General features: G+C 42.1%; 1 protein-coding gene across 6 annotated transcripts in view; it reads left to right on the top strand.

The window, feature by feature from the left end:
* Positions 1-26,999, top strand: part of SFSWAP (splicing factor SWAP) — a 144,584-nt gene that overhangs the window by 70,676 nt on the left and 46,909 nt on the right. For all 6 annotated transcript variants that reach the window (XM_075898415.1, XM_075898417.1, XM_075898416.1 and 3 more), the window contains exons 11-13: positions 781-958; positions 10,120-10,353; positions 24,089-24,279. In XM_075898415.1, the coding sequence (XP_075754530.1) occupies positions 781-958; positions 10,120-10,353; positions 24,089-24,279 (603 nt within the window). The remainder of the gene's footprint in view (positions 1-780; positions 959-10,119; positions 10,354-24,088; positions 24,280-26,999) is intronic.

Below are 26,999 nucleotides of genomic sequence, written 5' to 3'. Positions count from 1 at the left end.
CAAAAGGTATTGTTTTCATTATAATGCAGAACAACAACAAATTTGAAAATCTTGAAATTTGCTGTAAAATGGAATTTTTGTCTTTTGTAGAGTTCAGCTGTGTAACTCAAACTAATTAAATTAAAGAACAGTGGAGTTGTATCATGTATGGGATTATTGATTTATTTAGAGGTTGGAAAAGAAGAATCCATGTATTTCAGTGGAAGACACATGGTTTGAAATTATTGGTGTCACTTTAAAGCCCTTAATATTCCTTTTCCCCCTTAATTGAGACTAACATTTGTGATCTGCTAAGGCGCTTGAGCCAAGTATCTCCCCAGTTTGATGCGGTGACAACTTGTGGTAGAGCATTTTCAGTGATGGATGTGCTACAACTTGCATTGCTCTCCCTCCTTTAACAGTGCTCAGGCGAGGGGATAGTTAATAGGTTGTGAGTGGGTTGAGGAAGAATAAGTAACATTGATTTTAATAGATCTTTCAAAGAAATAAATGAAGCAGTATTAGTGAAAATAGTTGTATGTATCTGAAGCCAAAGGAAAGATGCTGGAGTCATCAAAGCTATATGTAAGGACAAACAAAGGATATATTCTGTGCCTCTTGCCATGCTTTCTTTTCATTTTGTAGAAAACACTGAGCTTATCTTTAAAATGTCCTAGAAAAGGGCAAAGCCATTTGGGCAATTAGCTTTACACCATACATTGTAAGTGGATTGCATGTCAGACATTGTTATTTACAGCAATTAGCTGTGGTCATTAACTTTTTGAATTTTTGTTTGAAAAGGGTGTATCTTTATCAGAAGAAGTTCCAGCAGATGCTGCTTCTGACACACAAGGTGAAACTCAGTTTCTGGATGATCACAGTTCTGAAGAGGCATCTGAAATGGGTACTGTGGGCATTCCAGGAATTAAAAAGGATTCCTCTGTCAGTAAAACTATCAGCGATGGTAAATTAGTGAAAGGTATGTTGCATTTAAAACAAATGTATAATTAGCAAGGAAAAGACTTTAATCTAAGGCATCAGACAGCACTGAATTGAATAATATGATTATTTCAGTATATCAGACTTTTGAGTTTGAAGCCCAGGAGGATAATAACTTGAATGTCAAAAAATTTGAGGAAAGCTGAATTCTATACTGTTGAAAACTAGTATGTAAAATCAACTAATATTTATAGACCAGTTACTTAATATTGTGTGGATATTCATTTATATGTCCATACTAAACATGTTCAAAGTTAAATTTCTAAATGTTATCAAGTGGTATTCTGTGGTTCATTCTTAAATTTAGAAACCATGGGATAAATTTTCAGATGAGCGAAGTCTTAGCCTGCATATATTTGTGGACCTTTGTTTTCAAAACCTAAATGATATGTTTAAATATGAATTAATGTACTTCTAACTACCTGATTTATGCCTGCAAAAATAATTCACATTTTTGTAAGTAGTTTGTATTGGCAAAAGGAAAGCTATCCTTATGAAATGTTCTCTCCCTTCCCCCTAACATTGGTATCCCTTATATATATTATCAACTTTTTCTGTACAAGAAACTGTATTGAATTATCGTAAGCACAACAAGGAAGTATAACTGTCCTCAAAATTTTCCAGTGATTGAAGCTGTTTGCATTTTATATGTATATTATTGGACAATAAATAGCAGAGAATTTTTAATACATTGAGTTATTCAGCACTAGACTATTTTGTTATATGGTGAGCATTTGAATTTAGTGGAACTTTATTTTTGCCATTGCTATATAATTTTAAAATATAAGGACATAAGTCTGTCTTGTTTAAACTAATAATTGAAAGCACTGGGCAAAATAAAGTTGCGGGTAGAATGGAATTCTTAAGACTTCTGTCTGATTATTTCATCTGGAAAATGCTGTAGTCTAGTTGAAACTGCAAATATTGGAAGTATATTAAGGTCATTTTCCATAATTACTTATCTCATCATTCACTGGGAGAAAAAGCCTTCTGAAGGAGAGGTCTGTTCAACACTAGATGAATTTTTTTCATGTGAAATTTTAGCCATTTGAGGACATAGGGGAAATACATTTCAGACCAAACTTTCAAAGTCAGTTAGTGGAGTTGAAATATATCAAGTCTTTGTGGTATACATATTTCCATTGAAGGGTCTGTTTCCTGGGCTGCTGATGTCCATTTACTTGATTTATTTCAAAAGGGAGCAAAAAAAAATTCCCTCTTTTTTTTTTTTTTTTTTAAAGCTTCCTACAAAGATAAAAACACGTATAGCATAATTGTCTCTTGATGTTTTGTTGACATGACTCTTAAATTGTTTAACATATAAATTATTTCTAATGTACAATTTAATAATCTTGTTTAGACCAAATCCTTGAGCTTCCATATGGTTTATGCTAAACAAATGGGTAAACACAGCAGCTGTCAGTGCTTTCTCATGTCCTTAACAGTAAAATCTTAATGCAAGGATAGAGAACAAATTGTGAACTGCAAAGGCCTACAGAAATCTGTGGGGCTTTTTTTATTGGGGTAATTAAAGACATTATACAGCCATCTTAGCAAAAACAGAGCTTTTGAGAATTTTTCTTCCATAGATGCCAAAGGGCAGTTATTAGACACATCCTTCTGGTGGAGGCTGAACCTTCTGGGGGCTAGAGGGAAGAGAAACAATATCTGTCAGGAAAAGATGTTCCGTCTCCAGACCAAGGTCCTTCAAAAGGTAGCAAGTCTCATTCATAGACCAGCCCTTTTCTTTCAGAGGCTTCAAGTAATTATTCCTAATATTTGAATTATTCCTATTATTTGAATTGACTTGTCTCCTTCACTCTTCTGGCACTGCTTTCCTCCTAGAATTTTTTGAGCTATTGGGAACCTTGATAGAGTCTTGGACTGGGCTATATGCCCTTCTTAGGAAAACTGAGGATGTCTTTTCAGGGAGCCAGGGTCTTCTCCACTGCAGGCCTGCCCCAGAAGCATCAGATTCAGCCCTTTTACCTCCCATCAAGTATGGCTGAGCCCTTGTCCAACAACCCAGGGAGCATCTCTGTCAATGTCTGCCACCCTAAACAGTTCCACATAAGACCAAAACTAGCTTCAGGAAAAAGCAGAAAAGCCATAAAAATGTCCATGTGTTCCAAAGAACTATCATGTGGCTACACTTCTTCCAGCAAGGAATGATTAGGCTTTTCTTTCCCAATGACAAGACCTTTTCCTCCATCCCCTTCATCTAAGTCCTGTCCTTTCATTCAGCAGCTGTTTCCTGTTTCTGTACGCTCAAACTGTTTTTGCCTGTGCTCAGCAGAGTTACTTGTCATTATTAAAGCCTCTCCCAGTCTGCGTGAGATGGCCCTTACCACCAGTTGTAGCCAATTCTGGAACTTTCTTTTCTTTTCTTGTATGTCTGCTGGACATCTGGGAGTGTGTTTTCCAGCATGGATAGAAACTCTGCTTAGCTCTGCTTCAGTTAGTGCGCGAAAAATAACAGCTTAGCCAGGGCAGCAAAGATAGCAGCTCAGTCAGGCTACCTGTGTATGTACATGGATAACAGACCCACACCCCTATCTATGCTGCAGTATAGACATATTTCAAGTAGGTATGTAAATACCCGTTTAAACATATTGTTTAAAGTGTTAACCAATTAAAAGGGTGGGAGGGGGCACTTCAGCTGCAGCTTCTTCTCCCCCCCTCCTCCCGCACCAGATAAGGGACTGCTCTTGCCAATCTAGAGCAGCGTTTGCCTGTGGCGAGCCAGGGCCTGTCACAGACAGCGGCTATTCTGGCCGGGATGCTGTGGCAGCCACTGCCTGTTCCATAGATGCTGGAACAGCCCTTGCCTGCAGGGTGCTCAGGTCTGCCGCTGACAGGGGCTGTTCCAGCCCAGACAGAGCAGTCACTATCCACAGCGCCCCTCCCTGTCTGGCAGGGCTAGAGTAGTTCCCTGCCCGTGGTAGGCAGTAGCTGCTCCAACCTCCACCAGTTAAACATTCACATCCCTAATTTCAGAATAGAGTCTATGCATACCAAATCAGGAGAAATGACTTCACTTCTTGATTCATTCCAAATACACTTCCATGAACTCTTTATATACTGTCTAGGATGGGTGAGGAACCCCCCCCCCCCTTTTTTTTCTATCAAAGGTAATTGTCCAGAGAGAAAATCGATCATAGGCAGGGCTCGACAAATGCACTTGCCCATGGCGAGTAGATTTTATCAGCTGGCAAGTGCAGGAGCAGACTGGCCTGGTGGGCAGTTGTGACGGGCTGGCCAAAGGCCGCACTACGGGCAGCGCGGCCCCATCCGATCCGCTGGCCAGGCAGAGGAGTGGAGTGCCGCCGGGAAGGGGAAGCCCAGTGATTCTCAGCACCGGGCTGCCTGTGTGCAGCTCCAGCGTGAGGAGGCGTGGCACGAGCCAGATGGTGTGACGCCGGCAGATGCCAGATCACTGGTGTGACATGGCCCCACTGATTTTAAAGGGCCGCGGCAGCTCATCTCTGGCCCCACCCCGCCGGCTCCAGTCCTGCCATGGCTCCAACCCCGTTGCCAGTGAGAGACCGCTCCCGGCAGACCACCTGGGTCGCTGCACCCACCCCGCGCCCCTTTGTCTCCGCGCCGCCCATTCCCCACGCCACCCCTGCTCCCCTGTACCCCGGATCCCCTGCTCTCCCCCTTCTCTGCGACTCTCTGGCTCTGTGCCACCCTTACACCATGCTCCCCTCAGATCCCTGCCCCCTCAGCTCTGTGCTGCCCATTCCCTGCGCTGCCCCTAGACCCCAATCTCTTTGCCCCTCCCATTCCTCCCATCCCATTCCCCGTGCCTCCACCGCACCCTGTGGCCCTCTGGCTCTGTGCCTCCCGTTCCCCATGCCACCCCTGTACCCCCCCACACACTGTTCCCTGCACCCCTCTGGCTCTGTGCTGTCCCTGCACCCTTTTCCCCTGTGGGTCGGGAGTGATGGGGTGCTTGTCCATAGGGAGGGGCTGAACAGGGCAGGGAAAAGGCTGCTGTGATCCAGCAGTGAGTGAAAGGGGGAGTTCACTTGAAGCGCCTTTGCCTTTATGGAAAAAAACAAATGAAAATGCTATTTGCTATTTATAGGGCTAAAATGCCGGGGCAAAAATGAAATCAAATAGAAAACCCATTGCAAAATGCAAACATATGTAAAAGACAACAAAGAAAGGGGGAGGGGCAGCCAAAAATGTTTTGCTTGGAGCAGCAAAAAACCTAGAGCTGGCCCTGGGTGAGGGGAAGGAGCTGGGCTGGGCTGGACTGGACTGTGGGGAGGGGAGGGAAGGGGAAAAATATGGGGAAGGGGCTTGGGCTGATGGGAGGGGAGAAGAGGAGGTCAGGAGAAGAAGATAATGAAGAAAGGGAAGGTACCAAGGAACAAGGGTGCAGGAAAGACAGATGCCAGGGGGCCAAGTACAGACAATGAGGTAAAGGGCAGGAGGGGAAGTGTGAGTGATAGGGGAGACAGGGTGATGCTGGGAGAGGAGAGAGTAAGGGTACTGGAGGCTAGAGGGGGGAGAGGGAGGTGCTGGGAGAAGGCTAGAAAGAAGGGGTGGGCATGAGGAAGGCGGGGATGGAGCAAGTCATGTGTGAGAGCACGGGTATGAGGGGAACGGGGGCAGAGGGTAGTGAGGGGGTGGGCATCATGGAAAAAGAGAGCAAAGAGGGTAGGGGCAGTGAGGGAAGGGGGAGGCACCAGGAGAGTGCAGATGCCAGGAGATTCTGGGCGTGAAGCAGAAGGGCAGACACCTGCACGGGAGGCACCAGCACTAGAGGAGAGAGGCAGGGCAGGTATGTAGAGGAAGGTGTTAGGAGAGGGGATGAGGAGGGGTAGCTCACATGATCAGAGTGGGGCTACTGGAGGAGTGGGCACAGTAGGGAGAGAAGGGCTAATGGAGGGGGGCAGGTCTCAGGAAGGCTGAGGGCAGTGAGAAGGGCAGGAGTCAGGACAGCAGGAGAGGGTGAGGGGTTGGGGGGCAGCAGGCACCAGGGGAGATGATGGAGCAAGGGGAGGAGACATGGCAGCAGAGGGAAAAGGTAGAGGTTTATAAGATATTTAATAATAACTTGGGTGATTTTTATTATTAACTTATTAGTAATTACTGTTCTCTTTCTTATTAGGAATTAATGCTATAAAAAAACACTTTTTGGGGGGGTGGGTGGCGAGTCCCTTTTTTGTCTGGCGAGTAGGGTTTTCCAGTATTTGTCGAGCCCTGGTCTACACACAAATTAAAAAGGAACTTAATTTAGATTTTGGTTTTTAGAGTGAAAAATATAAAACATGTAACTCATCTGCCCAGAGGGGTGAGGTGGCCACAGAGGCTTGGGGCTTCTGCCTGTGTCGGTGAAGCCAGCGCTTGTGGCTCCAGCCCCATGAGGTGGGGGCAGGCAAAGACTTGCAATGAGCCAGATGAAATTAAGCTGTGTGCCACAGGTAACCTGTAAACTGTAGGTTCCCCATACCCATCTAGACCAAAGTAAATTTCTTACTCATAACCAATTCACATGTTGAATTCCTTTTAAGGTATCTTAATATACTTAATTGGTACACTGAAGATATCTGGTACCGCAGCATATCTTGTAAATAAGCTTTAGTGATTTGCACACAAATCTTCATTATAGAAAACATCTCTGGCAATGAATAGTTACCATGATCTAAAAACATCTCTCAGAGGGTTATCATCTTATATAGCACTGAAGACATTTGCAATAACAAATATCTTCATCAGTCACTAGTATTGCCTTCCAGACTATCTGATCACACGCTCTATGGCTCAGCAGGATCAGAGTAAGAATATATACCTATAACAACATTTGGTTGGTTCATGCATAAAATACCATGGGGTTTACATAGAAAAAATCATGGAGAATTCAGTTCATTTGCTAACAAAGGAGACATTGATTCTCTTCCCTTCCCCCAACTTCTTGGTACCTCCAGTCCTACCCTTCCAAATTATGCTAAGACATGAGATAAGAGGGTAGTACTGCAGACTAAGGGTGTTAAATACCGGTTAATTTACTCGTGAAGTAGTTGGTGGAATTTTCATCAGCTGCTTGACTAGTCGATAGGCACTTCTGCATTCCTCCTTTGAAATGTACAAGAGCCTCTTCGTTTCAAAGGAGGAACGCGGAACTTCAGCGTGGACCAGTCAGCCCACTGATGCTGGGCTCTACAAGGGCACTTACCCATTGAAATACATAAGAGCCTCCAGAAGCTCTTGTGCATTGCAAAGCGGAAGCACCTGCATGGAGCCCAGAGTCAGCAGGACCTCCCACTGGGAGGTCAGCTTTGAAATGTGCAAGAGTACCCAGCGGGCTCCATGTGACGCTGGAGTCAGCTTGAGACACCCCAGCTGATCCTGGGCTCTACTCAGGGAGTCCCCAGCTAACCCTGGGCTCTGCACTCTTTGAAATGCCACACGCAGAGCACAGGATCAGCTGGGGACTTCCTAGTTGACCCCAGGCTCCATGTGGCATTTCCACAGAACTCAGGAGTCAGGTAGGGAGTTCCCAGCTGATCCTGGGCTCCGCATGTGGTATTTCAAAGCATGCAGAGCACAGGGTTAGCTGGGGACTCCCCAACTGCTCCCGGGTTCCTTGGAAATGTCCCATGGAACCCAGCGTCAGCTGGGGTGTCTCAAACTGACCCCAGCACTGCAGGGAGCCCACTTAGCTGTGTGGTGCTGCCCCTTTGAAACGTCGCCAAGGTGTTTTCAAAGCAGCAGCACCACACGGAGCTGCCGCTTTGAAGTACTCCCTCCTTCTCCCCTCCCTTTCTGCCTTTATCTGATAGAGGCAGCAAGGGGAGGGAACCGACTAGTCAACTTGACTATTCAAGAAGCATTTGCTTATCGGATACTCAACTAGTCCTTAACATCCTTACTGCAGACAGTGAGAAGAAATGAAGAACTAATAAATGGCAAGCCACACATTTGGAAAGTAAATATAGTTCATAATATGCAACTAAATACCTCAAATGTATCCTAATTAAATGAACATATTTATCTCCTTAAAGAGCTCAAGTCCTACTTTTCCTTGTAACCTAGCCATTAGTGTTGGCTATAGGTAGAATTGGAATCAGTAATGGGTTTTGTAGGTCCCCTTGTGGACCCGCAATCCTATTCTAAAATTTGGTCAGTAACATAAAGAAGTGGCTGACCATTGTTATAATTAGACTTAGTTGAGAATTTTCTGTTGGAAGGACCTGGAGGTAGAAAATGCCCTTTTTGCAACATTGAAATATTTTGCAGGAAGATTTTGACTTCATAGAAAATTGTAATGACAGCCTCTGGCTATGGACATAATCCTGCAGTTTGGGAACCATCATTTCAAACAAAGTGAAATGGAGGAGAGCTTTCTAGGCAAGCAGTTGGCCAATCCAATTCCATTTTGGTTTTTCCTAAATGAATTATTTTCTAGAAATCCTTTCCTATGAAAAAATAATATTTTTGACTTTGTCCCAGTTTTGGACAAAAACACTTTCAAAAATACAAATGTTGGCAAGAAGGAATTTCAGTTTACTACTACTTGACATCTGTTATATCTGTAGCTTATAATTTCAAAGTCTGTTCTCCGTAAACCTTGATCTATACGTTGAAATTTTCAGTTCAGCATTGGAAATAATTTACTGTGTTAATGTGTATGTATAAAAGCAATTCAAGTATTTCAAAGACGGCAGCAGGATGACACATGGAAGACCTCAGTCCTAGTAGATTGTTGATATTAGAGAGTGGCAATAAGAACTACAACCTTTCCATTTTGAATTTTTATGTTGATAATCAGAACAATAAAAATGTTTTATAGGCTTCTAGAAGCTGTAACTTTCTCAGGTCAGATCTACATTGCAGGTGGAAAGTTGGCTGAAAGTATGCAACTCCTGCTATGTAAATAATGTAGCTGGAGTTGACATACTTTAAGGCTAGCTTAGTGCTATCTCCACAGTGTATAATACAGGTTAAAATTTTGCATGTAAGGAAAAGTGCTTTTGCATTTAGTTCCATTATACTGAAATGTAATGAATGCCACAGACAACTAATTAATTTTCATGTGGTTTAAAAGAAATCTTTAAATAGTTTTTTAGCGTGGCAGATCCTCCTGGTGAGCAAATCTTTCTGTGAATAAGCTTTAGGGGGAAATCTCTCTATTAGGAGACAACAGAAAGTAAATAGTAAATAGGAGGTGGGGTACTAGAGAAAGTAGGTTCAACAAGAAAGAAACTGTGGAAAGAGAATACATGATTACACTTTAAGTATATTCTTAAAACCAAGTAAAACTATCTTGTTTTGTCGGGGGCTGGAAATTCTTTAACAGTTCCATATAGTTTGTTTAGAAACAAAAATGTTAATCTAGGAGCAACTATATTTGCATTTATATTGTAATGATAAACAACAGTATGTGTATACTTGAGTTTTCATAGTTTTTTCCACCTTTTTTCTATTGGTTATAACTTTATAAAACTCATATTTTGATCTGAACATTTCCAAACTTAGTCTCTGACTGAAAGTGATTTTTTTTATTTGAGCAAAAATGAATAAATAGAACATGAGGAGAAAAATCTTAAAATACTTTTCATAACTCTATAGCCTCTATGCCAGCCTATCCGGGGATGTACTCCCTGCCACCACGCCCACCTGGGGCTGCGCTCTCCCCCACCAGTCTACCCCTGAAACTTGACCAGGTGGGGCTCTCTGATTCTGAAGTATCAGGGGTCCTGCCAGACCACAGATGTTGCTGGACCAGAAAGTCCTTGGTTTTAGAGGTTCAACTTATATAAACACTAAGGGCTTTTTTAAGTTTTTATTTTAGATCAGACATTAAAATTAAATTTTGTTTTATTTAATTTTTTTGTGATGAATACTGAAAACAATATATAAATGCATTTCTAATAAAAAGGCCGAGAAATGTATAGAAGCAGCTAGAAAACAGGAGGGGAGGAAATAATCAACAATTTTTCCTTTTTTCAGAATAGTATGTACTACTAACAGCAGACTGTGTTTTGGGAAAGGATTGTAAAAAATGAGGCAGGCCTGTTTAATCTTTCAGAATTTAATCTGCCAAAGATAACTAAAAATAAAAGGCTTGAACCTGCTTTCCACAGTTGTCCTAATGATATGTAAAAGTGTTACCCCTTTATCCAACAGCATCATTTGCACCAATAAGCTTTGCAATCAAGGCCAAAGAAAATGACCTCCTTCCCTTGGAGAAAAATCGTGTTAAATTAGATGACGACAGTGATGAGGAGGAAGAAGAGGGCAAGGAAGGCCAGGAGAATGCTAGCAGTGCTTCAAATAACAATCCAGCACTTGCCACTCCCTGTACTGCTGCCGAAGAGAAAAAACCTCAGCTTACCCAAGAGGAGTTGGAAGCTAAACAAGGTAGGCCCCACAGTACTGAAAATGAACTGCCTAAAGGAGTCTGGATTTTTCAGATCTCAAAAACACTGTACACAAGACTTCATTTTAATTTAATTATTTGGGATCTTAACTATGTTTTCTGTTGGAAGCTTTTACCTGTTTATTTTGTGTGTTGACTGGAAAGGATTTGACTGAAGTGATCACTTTAGAGCAGGGGTGAGCAATAATTTTTAATGGGAGGGCCACACCAAGATTTTGGAAAGTAGTCGAGGGCTGCACTCTTCCATGATATTAATGGAGGAGATGTGGGGTCTGGAAGGGAGGTTGGGTGCAGAATGCAGTTTGGGATAAGGAACTGGGATTCAGGAGTGAGACTGAAGTCTGGGAGGGAGTTGGGATGAAGCAGGCGGTTGTGACCTAGGGCAGCGGACTAGAGTGCAGGGGTTTGGGATGTGACCTAGGGTAAGAGGGGATTGTGATCTGGGGCAGGATATTGGGGTGCCAGATCTGGGAGGGGATATGGGTGTAACAGAGGGACAGAGTTTGGATATGTTGAGTGGGGGTTGGCAGAGCGTTGGGGCAGGAAAGGGTTGAGGTGCCAGAAGCAGGCTGTGGCCAACAGACTTACTTGTCAGCTGCCAAACTAACCTGCCTGCTTGCAGACTTAAAATGTTTTTCCTGCCTGCCTGGCCATGTGCTTCATGAATAACTGAGCTGAGGAGCGGAGACATGGTTCTTCTTGGCTGTTTGTTACTCCAACAAGCAGCTCGCATTGGCTGGTTTCTGCCAATGTGCTGGGATCGGGTGGGCTCCTAAAACTTCCCCCCTCTGCTCCAGTTTTAAAATAGAAACACAACCCTGCAGCTGCATTTTTGTACGGCACGCATGGCAAGCTGGGGAGTCTGCCTGGGATTCCCCACTGCCTCCGCGGGCTAGATCTGGTGGTTTGGCGGGCTGGATCTGTATTTTGCCGAGGCCTGCTTAAGAGGCTTAGATGCCATTGAGCCATTTCATGTTTGATGTTACTTTTATACATGCAAAAATACTGGTAGTGTGGATAAACAAAACATTGATGTAGCTTGTTTTTAAAACCTTGTTTTTATATTCATGTAAGTATTTATGGTCATTTATGTCTTTTCATCCTGAAAATGAGTAGCACTGCTTCAGAAAATGCATCATGGAATCACTTAATGCCATATCCTTTTTGCATTATTCATTATACTCTAGTGCACTGATGCATATCTGTCACAGATGCAGGCTTTTGCTATAGTAACTAATAAATATGAACATGGAATACAATTGCTTAAAACAATAATTCTGTACCACATAGAAAATGTTAGTCATCAAAAGAAAATATATACCAAAAACTTAACACATCAAAAATATCCATCAGCATCTGTGTAAAATGCAGACAATGATGGTTAGAAACTGAAAATCACTATACAAATGGTACTCAGATTCACATAATACAGTAAAACTTTTTTCTCTAGTCATTAGTAAATGTTGATTGTAACAGTAGTATGTTAAAAAATCCAGTCAAACTGCAAAACACATCTATTTTATTTAAACACTGTGGACAGTTGTGTATAAAGAAGGTTGAAAAATTGGAAGGATTGAGGGGGGGTCAGTGCTATGGTCTGAGCAGAGTGTGGTTTGGTTTAGGTGAACTATTTTTAATAGACTTCTGAATTTATATTGGCATGTTTCATTTTTCATGGCTGGCAGAGGTACTTAAAGAATGATAGCTGTTCTTTTATTCTGTATTTTTAACTAAAAATATCAGTATAATAGAATTTAAGAGCAATGTGTCTTTTTCCATGTCAAACTCCATGAGAGATGCTGTAATCTGGAAGAGAAGAATTTCTCATGGCAGGAGGTCTAGGGTTGCCAACTTTCTAATCACACATAACTTGAATACCCTAGCCCGTCCCCTTCCCTGAGGCCCTGCCGACCACATTCTCTCTCTCTGTGTCTCATTTTCCCCAACCCTCATTCACTTTTGATGGGTTGGGGCAAGAGTTTGGGGTGTAGGAGAAGGTGAGGAGAATGAGGGTATGTCTGCACTTCCACCCTAGTTCGAACTAGGGTGGTAATGTAGGCAACCGGAGTTGCAAATGAAGCCCGGGGTTTGAATTTCCCGGGCTTCATTTGCATAAAGCCCGGCGCCGCCATTTTTAAATGTCCGCTAGTGCGGACTCCGTGCCGCGCGGCTACACGCGGCACGGACTAGGTGTCCGAACTACCATTACTCCTCATTTCACGAGTAGTAACGGTAGTTCGGACTAGAAAGCCTAGTTCGAACTACCTAGTTCGTGCCCCGTGTAGCCGCGCTGCACGGAGTCCGCACTAGCAGACATTTAAAAATGGCGGCGCCCGGCTTTATGCAAATGAAGCCCGGGAAATTCAAATCCCGGGCTTCATTTGCAACTCCGGTTGCCTACATTACCACCCTAGTTCGAACTAGGGTGGTAGTGTAGACATACCATGAGGGACTTGAAGTGTAGGAGAGGACTTCAGTCTTGGGGGCTAGGGATTCAGAGTATGGAAAGGGTCTGCTGGTTAAGTCAGTGGATTGTTGTGCAAAGGGAGGGAGGGCTGTGGGGTGGGATCAAGCTCTGAGCTTGGGGATGTTAGGCTGTGTCAGGGGGTTGTGGCACAGGCCTATCTCTGGCAGCTGGGGCGAGTGGTGCAACGAGTCTAAGGCTGGCATTCCTGGCCAGTTTTAGTTCATGAGAGTTGCTCGGGGAGAGGTAGTGCGCAGAACTCCCTTCCACTCAGCCTAGGAGCTGGACTTGCTGGCCACTTCTGTGGTGCCAGGATAGGTAGGGACTGACCTGATTTAGTCCTGCAGCAATACCAGCAGTACTGTTATTGAACACTTGGTCAACCTTAAGGAGGTTTTAACTCTTGTGGCTTCTAGTATAAACCTACATTTGTGATTATTATGCCATATGTTTGTCATGATATTTTAAAATGTTAAATTATAATTTAACATAATTATAATACATACAGACTTTCTCTATTTTATCAACCTATTTCACTGCATATTCTACTGTTACTTATCTGCAACCTTCTAACCCTTATCTTTGAGTGTACAGGTCAAACCTCCCTTGTGTGGCACCCTTGGGACCTGGGTGGTCCCGAACCACAGAGTTTGCTGGACAAGGGGAGGTTAAGGCTCTGTACCAAGGTGTAGGCTCTGCTCCTGTATGGTGTCTCCAGCTCCCCACTGTGCCAGCTCTGACTGGGGCTGCATCCCTCACCATGCCATCCCAGACAGGGACTGGCTCCACTGCTTCTATCTCCAGCGGGGACTGCAGCCCCCATGGCAGCAGCCAAAACTGCATGCCCAGCTTCCGGCCCCAGTGACTCCAGGCCTAGCCAGCGCCACCAGCCCCAGCCAGGCTGCACTCCTGGCTGATGGCCCTGCTGCCTATAGCCCTGGCTGGGGCTGTGGCCTCTACCATGTCAGTTCCAGGCAGGGCTGTGCTTCTGGCCACTGGTGCCAATGCCTCCAGCCCTGCCTGGGGCTACTCTCCTTGCCGTCAGCCCTGGCCAGGGCTTTGCTTCCCACCATGCCAGCCCCGCTGGGGATGCACTCCCCACTGCTAGCCAAGCCCGTGCTGTGCTTCTGAACCTGGCTAGCTGAGGTAGTCTGGTCCAGCAATATCCATGGTCCTGCTGGACCATGAATGTTGCGAGACCAGAAAGTCCCAGATTTTAGAGATTCAACCTGTATCTTTATTTTAATTGAAAAGTCAGTGAGCATGTAGAAAGTGAACTTTGAATAGGAAAGGTATTTTCACTTATAGGAATGAATTCTCTTTCTACAAATTATATTTAGTTTTAAGAAACTATCTCAGTAGAAAGAAAGCATTTTAAAGACTTTCAACAAATACTTTTCGTAAGCAACAAAACCTATCAAAGTAAACATTACAGGTTGAACCTCTGTAATCCAGCACCGTTATCCCCTTACCCATGTCACACCAGAGAATTTGCTGAACCTCAGGAGGTCTGTAGTGTCTAGCAGCATTGCTACTACTTTTACTGCTTAATGGTTTATTAGAATAAGACATTTAAGGGGTAAATTTGACCTACATAACACAGAATTCTGAGAACCAGGACTGGTGGCTGTAAACAAACTTTGAGATAGTGGGGAAACTTGGCCACGCTCATGATAATTGGACATCTGGTTAGGGTTGCCAGATACTTTCACAAAAAAATCCCAAACGTAGCAGGGGGAAAAATTGATTGGGGGGGGGAGGGAACGGGGGACCAAACTTGTTGAACAAAACAAAAAAGGTTACTGCACCTTTAAATCCCCCCGCACCCATGCCAGACGCATCAGAGGGTGTCCCTGCTGGCCTTCCGGTCGAGAAAAACAGAAAATACTGGACATTTTATATGTCCAGTATTTTCTTTTATCAGACAGAGGCCACAAATACCGGACTGTACAGACAAAAACCAGATACCTGGGAACCCTACATCTAGTTAACTGAAATCATGCCGGACCATGGATGTTGCAAGACCAGAGTATGCTGGACTAGAGAAGTTCAACCGGTAAAGGAGATTCAGTGACTATATTTCTGCACTAAAAACTCAGCTGCTCTTGGGGACGCCTGGGTCAGAGCAGCTGGGGTACTGCTGGGGTACTGCCCAGTTGGTCCCGTAGTGCTGCCCCTCGGAGCTGTGGGACCAACCCGGCAGCACCCCAGCTGCTCTTGGGGACGCCTGGGACGCCAAAGGACGGTGCTGCGGGACCAACCCGGCAAGACTCCAGCTGCTCTGCCCTAGGGGTCCCCGATTCAGCCGCTGATTCCAGGAAGCCCGGGGCAGAGCTGGAATCAGCCGCTGATCTGTTTCAGCAGCAGCTGACTTTGGGACCCCTGGGGCAGAGCAGCTGGGGTTCTGCCGGGTTGGTCCCGCAGCGCCAAGGGGCAGCGCTACAAGACCAACCCGGCAGCACCCCAGCTGCTCTGCCCCAGGCGTCCGGATTCAGCCTGCTGGTGAAACTGACGCTGCTGGTCAGTTTCAGCAGTGGCTGAATCCCGACGCCTGGCGCAAAGCAGCTGGGGTGCTGCCGGGTTGGTCTTGTAGCGCCGTCTTGTAGCGCCACCCCAGCTGCTCTGCTCCTGGCTTCCCCGATTCAGCTTCTGGTCAGTTTCAGCAGCAGCTGAAAGGAGGAAGCCTGTCCGGCTGCCCCAGCACTTCCGGGTTCCTGATGGTGCCGGATCATCAGGAGTCCCGGAGCATTGGATGTTTTACTGTAAATAGTATTTCCAGATAACACTTGGCAGTCCTATATATTCATTATATAGAGCACTAAAAAATGATAGTAACACATTTTCTTTCTCTACTTCCACCTGATTCCTTTCTGAAAACCCTTCACCACTTCAGATTTGGAAGTAATTCAAAACTAAATATTTTAACTCATTTTGTGTTTAAAGTTTGGAGCTATTTTAATCTTTGAGGCACGTATTGAGACCATTTGCTTCTTCTTCCCTCCTCTTCCAGTACCATATGGGAGTTTTTAGTATAGAATTGCTGAACTTATTCTAAGTGAGATCTTAGTTTACAAATGGAAAAAGGAAAATTAACTTAGAGATTGGTCTGTTGAACTAAAAGAATTGGAACTTGTAGTATTTTACAAAATGTGTCATTTTTAGAAGATTAAATATAATTGGAACAAGTTAAATAAAGGAATAATCACTAAAAATATTACTGAGTTAGCCCAGGTCAATTTGTATAAACATGAATGTATATTATTCCAGAGAGTTATTCCAGGAGTAAAAACTTCATAAAGTGCTTGGCTACAAATACAGACCTCTGATTTATTACTGGTATATTTCTGATATTCAGACATCACATCCTCAAGACCTGAGGACGTTAGCAACTCAGCCAAAGGTTATGGGACTGCTACAAAAGTGGATGGGTGAGATTCTGTGGGCTATGATGGGCAGGAAATCAGAAAAATGATTATAATGTTCCCTTCTGACTTGAAAATCTGAGTTGGTCATCTGTCAGGAAAAAGCTAATACCGCAGACCCACCCAGTTGGAAAATGGAGTTATTTGATGAGTATATGCTTGAAAATTAGATGCCTTTGCATTTGATGTTATTACCAGCAGTCAGCTGAGTTTTGAGCTAATATTTGCTGAGCAATATGCCTTGTATGTTTGCAGTAGAATTTGTCCCTATGCTGGGGAAGGGGTTTCATTTATATCCTTTTCTTGCTTAAAGCCAAGTTCTCACTTCATTGCTAGGACTCCCCTTCATTGTGCTTTAAACATTTTGAACCCTTGGTTAGGACTAAGGATGTTAAGGACTAGTTGACTATCTAATAAGCAAATACTTATCGGATAGTCGAGTTGACTAGTCGATTCCCCCACCCCCAACCCCCTCTTGCTGCCTCTATCAGCCCCAGCAGGGGCTCATGTACATTTCAAAGGAAGAATGCGGAAATCCGGGCCAGCAGGAAGTCCTGCTGACTCTGGGCTGCATGCAGGCGTGCCAGCTTTGAAATGTACAAAAGTTCCCAACGGGGGCTCTTGTGCATTTCCAAGTGGAAACACCCACATGGAGCCTGGGGCCAAAGGGGACTCAGAGTCTCCTGCTGATCCCAGACTCCATGCTGCGCTGCTACTTTGAAATGGCACGCGAAGCATGGGGTCAGCTGGGGACTTCCCAGCTGATCCCGGGCTCCATGCGGCATTTCCTCGGTAATGCCACCCTGGAACCTAGGATCAGCTGGAGAATCCCAGTTGCCCCATCCAACTGCTCTGGAGATGGACCTGGCACTTGTATTAGGAAGGCAGGATAAGAGACCCGCTGAAGGTAGGAAAGTGGGGTGAGTTGGGTTCTGGAGTGGACTAGGGGATAGGGCATTCGCCTGGGGAGCACTGGGGCTCTTGTACATTTCAAAGGAGGAATGCAGAAGTGCCTATCGACTAGTCAAGTAGTCGATGGAAATTCCATTTGACTAGTAAATTACTCGATATTTAACATCCTTAGTTAGGATGACATCGTAACAAACTCAGTTGCACAAAGTAACTTATATAATCTTCTGAAAATATGCTTTTCAGTATTGAGTGTATAGCTTCATTAACTTGGAGTAAGAACTGCTTTTTCGACTAATACAGAGTGCAGTATTGCCGTTCTCTTCATTGCTAGAGGTATAAAAAAATGAACAGCTTCTTTGCTTAAATGCCCAGTTGAATACCAATTAAATGGCAACAGTTTGCATTCTTACACTACAGCAAAGCTAAAACAATTTAAATACTAAGGGATTACTACCTTTCTTTTCCAACTTAAAAATATGGGCACTGTCCCTGTGCCTACACTGGAAAAGATTTTAATTAGTTCTTGCATCAGAGCAGAGGTCTGCTCTCATTTATATTTCCAGTGGAGATAGAAATCTTATTAAGAAGTCACTTCAGGCCTGAAAATACAAATATTCATGTTCATTAAAAATAAAATTTCAAAAAGACTTTAGATAAGTAAAGACTTGTATTTCGGAGAAGATTATTTACATTTTGTAGTTTTTTGTGTTTTGCCACAAATTACTGTGACAGTCATTGAGAAAACTATCATGAATTTTGTTATATTATGCACATTAAAGGACTACTCTAACACATTTTTTAATCAAGTCTGAAAACGAACTATGTGATGCATCTAATAAAGCTCAAAATTTGCACACAAGTAATTTGGAATTTTTTAAGATGATGATTTCTCATTAATCCTATTTGTGATATTGTCAATATGAGAGCAATGTTTAAAAGTGAATAGATTTTCCTGCTGTTCTCGGGTAGCAAGATTGTTTTATGAGTGTTTTTGATGATTTTTTTCAACTGCTTAAAACACAATGAAAATAAAACTTTCATCCAGACCAACTTTAATAGAGGTGGCCAAATATACTGAGCCTCGGAGCCAAATATGACAAACTTTTTGAAATTCGAGGGCAGGGGGCATGCCTGTCTTGAGATCCATTAAGCATGTCCTGTGGGGCTGAAGCTCCAAGAGCACCTCCCCTCACAGCTGAGCAGAAGCCCTGAGACACCTCTCCATGCTGGGCAGAAGTCTCTACTGCAAAGCAAAGGTTCCAAGCTCCCCACCTGTGTGGTAAGTACAGAATGGGGAGGCTCCACAAGACACACTTTAACAGCAAAAGAGCCACATATGGCTTATGAGCCACAGTTTGGTCATTCTTGATTTATAATCTCTTTCAAATTAGAGCTGTATTATGTACTGTGGTTTTACATGGTTTGTATAAAATATACCTGATCAAATCTAACATTAAATAAAAATATAATGAATTAATCCCTATGAAAATTAATTTTAAAAGTACAATTACTATCAGACATTGCAGAGTGTCTAAAAAATTAGTGAATCATTCATATATTTTCTTGAAGTTTTAAAACTTCTCTCTGTGTTCCTCGTAATTTATGATACTTTAAAAGAAATTCTTTGTAATTTATAGTACAACTCACAAAGAATTTATACTTTAAATGAGTAAAAGGAAATAAAAATGGAATGAGATAAAAGATTACAACAATAAAGGTGTGCATCTGAAGTTTGCAAGTTTTGGGGGGTTTTTTGTGAGACTAGAAAAGTTGAGCCTCATTAGGGGAGGTCACTGGCTGTACAAGAGGATGAATTTTGAGGCTGTATTGCAGAGAGTGGGGATGCTTAGTGAGAAGAGGAAGGCTGTAACAAACAAAGGAGCCTCTGGGGAAAGTGTAAACAGCAGAAAAAAGACAAAGGGAACAAAGAATCTAGAAGAGTCAGCAGAGCACAAGATAGGACATTGGAAGAAACAAGGGGAGAATTGTAAGCAGATGTGGTCTTTAAAAACGAACTTTCAAAGTAAAATTCCAAGTATAGAGAAAGCTAGTGACAGACACAGTAGGGCAGTGTTTCCTAATTTTATTTGGCCATGGAATCCTTTTGAACTTGAAAGAATTTTGCAGAATCCCTGACTGGCTGTTTGGAACACCTGATTGACTGCACACGCAACACTGAGTAGTGACATCATCATCTCCACTCTCTGGCTAAAATGACATTACACAGGGACACTTATTGTGGGAAACACAAATAAAAATTGTTTTCAATAAAATGAATGAATGAATGAATGAATATTCCATTCCATTAAAATAATTCAGGTTATAATGGAATTTTCTCGCGGAACCCCTATTTTTACTTTGTGGAGCCCCGTGGTTTCATAGAACACCATTTGGGAAACACTGCAATAATGGGGTTGACATGGTCAGGACCATAAAATTAACATTATTTTGGATGGTTGGAAAGAATTAGAGAGGATTTTGAAAAGGAAAAGGAAAATGTTAGTATACTTCTGTCAACCAGATATATGTAACCATGTATATAAATGAAAAATACAGTTTTTTTTAGTAAAATCTGGAATTATAATTTGATAAAGAGTTTAACTTAAATTCATAAAACTAGAAACTATTGAATATGTAGCCTTGCTTTGTTAGTATGGCATGATATGCGAAGGTTCAATCTAAGTATTTTTGGGAGGGGAAAACCTTATTTTTTTTAGTGGAATTATTTATATGAAATTTTCTCTGTTAGCCTCCAGGTGAGTATTTTGGGAGTCGCAAGTTAATGAAACCAGTGGTTAGAAGCTAAATTATTTAGTAATTGTAGGTGAAGGAAAGTTGCTAGACTTCATCATGTTCCAGGGGAGTTGCTCTTTGTCAGTCTTGAACAGATAAAATATATTTTAATACTAGTAATTACATAAGTTTTGAGAGAGTAACATTTCATTTAATGGAGCAGAAGTGTGAATTTAAGGTTTTGTGAGACTCTGTAGCTCTGGAGGTTTTTTTTTATTAAAACGAGAATTTGAAAATGAGAATTTATTCTAATAAATAGGTGTTAATATTTTATTAGAAGCAGTCAAAAGTTATAATGTAATATAATAAGTTGAGTATAAAGAGTTTTTTCTGTAAGATTCTTAAATCAGTATGAGACTTGAGAGCTTAAATAGATTTTCTTCTAATAAAAACAATTGTTCTGAATGGAATAGAATTAATTTTACCATAGTTCAAATGTCTGTGACTTTCATATTTTGAGACAGTAAAATTTCCAGCTGATACATCCATGTTTATGAAATAAGATGGATAAACGTATCACTCAAATTCAATAATGACAGTCCAATGACAATACAAATTACATTACTGATCTTAATTAGTTGTCCTTTGCCGTTTGTCTGTTGTTCAGTTTAAAATTATGTATTTATTGATATTAAGTTTATTTGAACAAAATTAATCAAATCTTTAATCTGAGGTTTAAGGGTGCTTTTGTAATCATGGTACATTATAATAGCATGCTTGCTTAATTTCCCTTGAAGAAATAATACAAATCTATAATTCCTAATAGTCAGAAGTGCTTTGTTTTCCTGCAGGCAGTAAACGAAGAGTCCTTTGAAAAATAATTATTCTGTGATACCTAAAAATTCCTAGTAAAAGTATCAATAATATAATCAACATTGTAACTTAATTTTCACTAAAAAAATCTTTTGTGATGTCTCACCTGCCCCCATTTAATTTCCTTGTGTGCATATTGATCTGAAATTTTTCATATGCTCACTGACCAGAAGATAGTTTTATGACAAATTGATGGCTATTTTAAAAAGGCATTTTGATGATGTGGCAATTTGTTTTTAAAAGTTATGTTTTTCCAATTTGAAACCTCTTTTTTGTCAAGATAGTATTTAAAAAGCTAACCTAAAAACAAAATAATTATTTAAAGTATTTTGTTTTTCTCACCAAGTTTCAGTAAGAGCTATCACGTGTTAAAAACAGCCGTTAAGGTAGGCAGAAATATTTAATAATAATAGCTAGAACCTATGGAAGCTCTAAGAAATCTTGATTGATCAAGTCAATGAAGCTTGAAAAGTCCAAATACGATACAGCTTTGGTTCCAGGAATTTGGAAGGCTGCTGACTCTCTTGGTAGATCTTGTAAAGTCATCCCTCTATCTACTTGAATGAACTCCCATGTTTTCCAGTTAATTTAGGGATTACAAAGTCAAATAGCTGCTGCTTCAGCATTTTTGGACAGAACTTTTAAGTTAAAAAAACCTGCATAGAATTGAAAACTTGTAAACACTATAGCAGTGGTCTCCAAACTTTTTTAACCACAAGATCACTTTTTCAGTTTAGGTGCAATGTAAGATCTACCTCAAACCCAAATACCCTTACCCTACTTCCTTCCCAACCCTTCTCTGAGGCCCTGCCCCTTCTCCAAGACCTCACCCAGCTCACTTCATTCCCCTTACTCCCCCATCCTGACTTACTTTCACCAACGTTTTGGGCCAAGGAGTTTAAAGTGTGGGAAGGGCTCCAGGCTTAGCCCAGGGTGGGGGATTGGGGTCCAGGAGGGGTTTCAGGGTATAAGCTCGGAGAATGAGTTTTGATGTAGGGGAATTTAAGTCTGAGACAGGAGATTGGGTGTAGGAGGAGGTTCAGGGCTGGAACAGGCTTCAGGAAGCAGGCTCTGGCTGGGTACCATTTAACTGAGACTGCTTCCAGGTGGTGGAGCAGTAGAGTTACGGCAGGCTTACTCCTGCCCTGCCCCTGCAAGCAACTGAATTGTACAACAGTGGCTCCATGGCACCATGTGCTGCCCTTCATCTGCAGGCACTGAGCCCACAACTTCTACTGGCTACGGTTTCCCCATTGTTGATCAATGGTTGCTGCACGAGTCGGAGCTGCAGGTAAGGACAGCAGTAGAAACACCTTACTCTGCATTTTTCAGGGGCTGCAGGGACATGCCAGCCAACAGGAGCGGCATTTACCATAATTGCTCCAGCCATGACAGGTTTGGCATTTTAGAACTCAGTACTCAAATAATTAAATTTAAGCATAAGAGAGAAATTAAAATTATGAAATGCACAAACCACTCAAAAACCAAAAATAATACTCATTGCAAGCAGTAAAAGAAGTAACATCAGCCCCCCACATATGTGAGAATGACAGACACATACACAGTGAGAGTAACAGAGATGTGCATTGCCAAACTCCCACCACCCCCCTTCTCTCTATGTAATACAGGGTAAAGAAGTTGGTGGAGGAAGATCATCTTGACATAAGCACCACCTTTCTCCTCCCATACTCTGCACAGTGAGCAGGATGCTTTTAGGGGGGCAGTTCCAAGGCACAGGGCAGGACCTGCATGACAGCGGGTAGAGGATCAACTGACGTGTCAGTGCTTGAGAGCTTACTGGCCAAACCAGTGAGGATCATCTGTCAGAGGCTCCAAAATCTACCAGTAGATCCCTATCTACTGGGAATTCCCAATGGGTTCAAGTCTACTGAAGAGATTTTATTTAAATATTCAGTTGTTGTGACATTTCTTTGTTTTCTATCTCTATTAAGAAACTTGCTGGAATAATGTACAGTTGAAATAATCCAGTTTGAAAATATATTGATGTAGAAGAGCGTGAATGTATTTTATAAAAACAATCCAATGTGGTGAAATATTGCTGTTCAGATTCTCGCCTTTCACATCTAGAATATTAAAGAGGATACATCTACATTTGAAAGTGAAATGATATATTAGCAGTTACTTTGGGGGACATGTCTCTATTTTGTTATATGTGAAACATATGATATTTCATGGTATAGTGTGTAAATAGTATATAACATGTTGATGATCAGATGGATCCAATTTCATAATATTACCGAAAAATATATTTAGGATCAAGTCCTAAATTACACAGTTACAAAGGTTGCTCCTTTGAGAGAGGCTGTTGGGAAACTTATAGGACAGGAAGTGAAGTAAAAGAATGAAGTTGAACTCTTAGGAATAACCTCTGAGTAGATAAGAACACACTTTAACAAAAATTCTGATCCTAACTTCATGCTTTAAAAAAGTCTAAATTGAAAACCGCAGCAACAGCATAAGATTTTGTGTTACCACTGAATATGTATGAAAATGGAGTGAGGAAGGTTACAAAAAAGACTGGTATCCTTAACCAGGGGCAGTAATTTGGGGTCTGCACTACTTCTTGTTGAGAAGACCCTAATAATCCATATATGAGGAGCAGAAGAACTTTTATTGCTCTTCAGAGAAATTAAAAAATAATAATTGGGACATACTATTGAAAGGGTTACTTGAGCCAAAATTTTATTCTTTAAAAAATATTCCATTTAACCGTATTGTTTAATATTAGCTTAAACTTCAAAAAGTGTAGCCAGTGTCTCTGCCCAAATATAGCAAGTTATTAGGAAAGTAGTAAGTAGTTGAAGTAAAACAACCATTCTTTCTGTAGACACTTTCATAGTGTGTGTAGAGACTAATGTGGTGTTGTATGCAGCCTTTCCAAAAGATTGTGAAGCTATCAACTTCAGCTTCCTTGAGGGAGGTTCCAAAGAGGATGGAGAAAGGCTGTTCACAGTAGTGATGGATGGCAGAACAAGTAACAGTGATCTCAAGTTGCGGTGGGAGAGGTCCAGGTTGGATATTAGGAAAAACTACTTCACTAGGAGGGTAGTGAAACACTGGAATGGGTTACCTAGGGAAGTAGTGGAGTCTCCATCCCTACAGGTTTTTAAGTCTCGGCTTGACAAAGCCCTTACTAGGTTGATTTAATTGGGATTGGTCCTGCCTTAGGCAGGCGGCTGGACTTGATGACCTTAGAGGTCTCTTGCAGGTCTGGGTTCTATGATTCTACGATATTTGCGTTAGACATAGTATTTTTGGTAAATTCAGTCCATCTTTATGTTCCTCCATCAGCAAAGCAAAAACTAGAAGACAGGCTAGCAGCTGCAGCAAGAGAGAAGCTAGCACAGGCCTCCAAGGAATCAAAGGAAAAGCAGCTTCAAGCAGAACGCAAACGAAAAGCTGCCCTGTTTTTGCAGACCCTTAAGAACCCCATGACAGAAGCAGAAGTTGAGAAAATTGAGGAGAATTCCTTTAGTGTGGAGGTAAGTTATCTGTAAATTCCATGTACCATTGTGGTTAACTGAGAGAACCTATGCCTAAAAGATTCATTGACTGCATTATATTTTAATTAAGCTAACTTAAAAGGCACAGAAACCTAAGTTTAGAAGTCTGTTTATATTTTCAGATGTCTTGTGTATGTTTTAGATAAACAGACATTTATCTATTACAATTACTAGAAAAATTAGTATTAGCATTGCCCACTTACCTGCAGTCGGAGTCTGTCCAAGTGAGCCCTTCTGGCTATGCTGCTGAGGAGAATCCTTTCCATTGCTGTAGTAAGTACTATGTCAGGGTAACTGTAACTGATGAAGTGAGTCTTTGCCCGCGAAAGCTTATGCTCCAATAAATGTGTTAGTCTATAAGGTGCCACAGGACTTCTCGTTGTTTAAACAAATTCAGACTAACATGTCTGCCCCTCTGATACTTGTAGACATTGCATAGTGATGGTTTGTGGGTGGATGTACCTTTAGACATGTGGCCTGTGAGAATCTCTTTTACCTCTAAAATGCTTGTTTGTTGATACTGTTTGGGAACTGAGTCGAAAGCAAGGCAAGAATCAGTTGGAGAGTTTTAAATTTTAAGATCCTGGTTCTGGGGAATAGCCCCTAGCAATAATGTTCCCACACTGCCCTGTGCATGCCTCTCTGGATGATTGCCCCCAAAGAAATTAAGGGTAGTTGTCTTGTCAGTGTGAGCAGGTTACTGGAATTTACCATGTTGGGATTAAAGATCATTGCTGAATCTTTTTTTTTTCAGCAGACAATAGAACAGCCTACTAATTTATCACTAGTATAAAACAGTTACAAGTTAGTCCACTGGTAACAGCTAAGCATAGTCTTGCTGACTACTTAAAGCCTATAGCTTTGCATTTTAACTTACCAGACTTTTAAAGAAGCATCATGAATCAATAAAAGGTAAATGTAAACACATATTCTAAAAGTATATTTGTTTTTTCTTCATCATGAGACTAGACTATTGATTTTTAAGGTAATGGACTAATTGAATAACTGGAAAATAAGACAATATTGCATTTTTATTACAGCCATCTAACTATCTTTTAAGTGAAAATGTATTTGCTCTGTCACTTCATGGAATAATTATTATAGCTAACAGTAGGCTAGGCATCAATCTTTGGTTCATCATTAAATCACAATGTATGTCACATCTTATAAATGAGAGCTGAAATTTTATCAGGCAAACCAGCTTTCTTTTTTACTCTACATGTATGTTTAATTGACTACATGTGTAGTCCAAATATGCATTTTTTTAAAAAGTAACAGGCCCAAAAAAATTGCCACAATGTCTAAACAGAATAAGAGGCAATAAGATACCCAAAAAAACAAGTCTTAAAAATTGGAAGTTAAATTCTTCTAAGCAAAATAGAAAGAAACATAAACTCTGGCAAGTGAAGTATAGAAGTATAGTTAAGCTAAATAATTTGAAGAGCAGCTAGTAAAAGACACAAACTGACAACAGTTTTCTTTAAGTATATCAAAAGTAGGAAGTCTGCCAAACCATTGGTGAGGCCACTGGATAATTAAGGTCCTAATGCAGTGGTCCCCAACGCGGTGTCTGCGGGTGCCATGGCGCCCGCCAGGGCATTTGTGTGCGACCGCCGACAACCTGGGCCAGCACCGACCCCGGCGCACGGGAGGCGCCGGCCCCAGGTGCACGACACACACCAGCGCTGGGTGCGCGGCGCTCGGGCGGCCCCAGCCCCAGCCCCAGCCCCACGGCACATGCGGGCGTGTGGTGCCAGCCCCAGGTGCGTGGCTCGGGCGGCAGTGCCAGGTCTTCGGCACAAGGCGCTCGGGCGGCCCCGGCCCTAGGGCACACACCGGTGCCGGGTGCAAGGGCATCCCAGTCCCCTGGTGTGTCCCCGGACGCGCGGCCCCGCCCCCCCCCCCCCCCGGGCACCTGGCGCGTGAGTGGCCCCCACCTCCCGGGCGCTTGGGAGCCTCTAAAGGTTGGGGACCACTGTCCTAATGGAATACTCAAGGAAGACAATTTCATTGCAGAGAAGCTAAATAAATACTTTTGCTTTGGTTTTCACTGTAGAGGATGTGAGGGAAATTCATACACCTGAGTCATTCTTTTTGGGTGATAAAGCTAGGAGCTGGTTCAGTTTAATGTGTCAGGAAAGGAGGTTTTGGAACAAGTCAAAAGTAATAAGTGACCGAAACCATATGGTATTCACCTAAAAGTTCTGAAGGAACTTGTAATTAAAATTGCAGTATAAAATTGCAGAACTAATGGTGGTGTGATACCTATTGATTAAATCAGCCTCTCTATCAGATGACTGGCAACTACCTAATATAATACTGGTATTTCAAAAAGGCTCTAGAAGCTATTTTAACAATTACAGACCAGAAACCTTATCTTCATACCAAGCACACTGATTGAAATTATACCAAAGACCAGAACTGTAAGACACACACATGAACACAACATAGTGAGAAAGCATCATCATGGCTTTGGTGAGGCATGGTTTTTCTTTACAAATCCATTAGAATTCTTTGAAGGAGTCAGCAAATGTGTTGACAAAGGTGCCAGTGAATATAGAATACTTGGAATTTCAGAAATACTTTGACAGGGTCCCTCACCAAAGGCTGTTAGGCAGTGTTCTCTGTAAGCCATGCACTTGGGCGGCTACCCAGGAGAGATTCAGGTGCTGCCCCACTGCTTGGCATAGGACACACAG

Source organism: Pelodiscus sinensis, chromosome 15 (genome assembly GCF_049634645.1).
Source record: "Pelodiscus sinensis isolate JC-2024 chromosome 15, ASM4963464v1, whole genome shotgun sequence".
NCBI lineage: Eukaryota > Metazoa > Chordata > Testudines > Trionychidae > Pelodiscus > Pelodiscus sinensis.
Note: the sequence above shows the minus strand (reverse complement) of the source record. Positions and strands in the feature narration are given on the sequence as shown.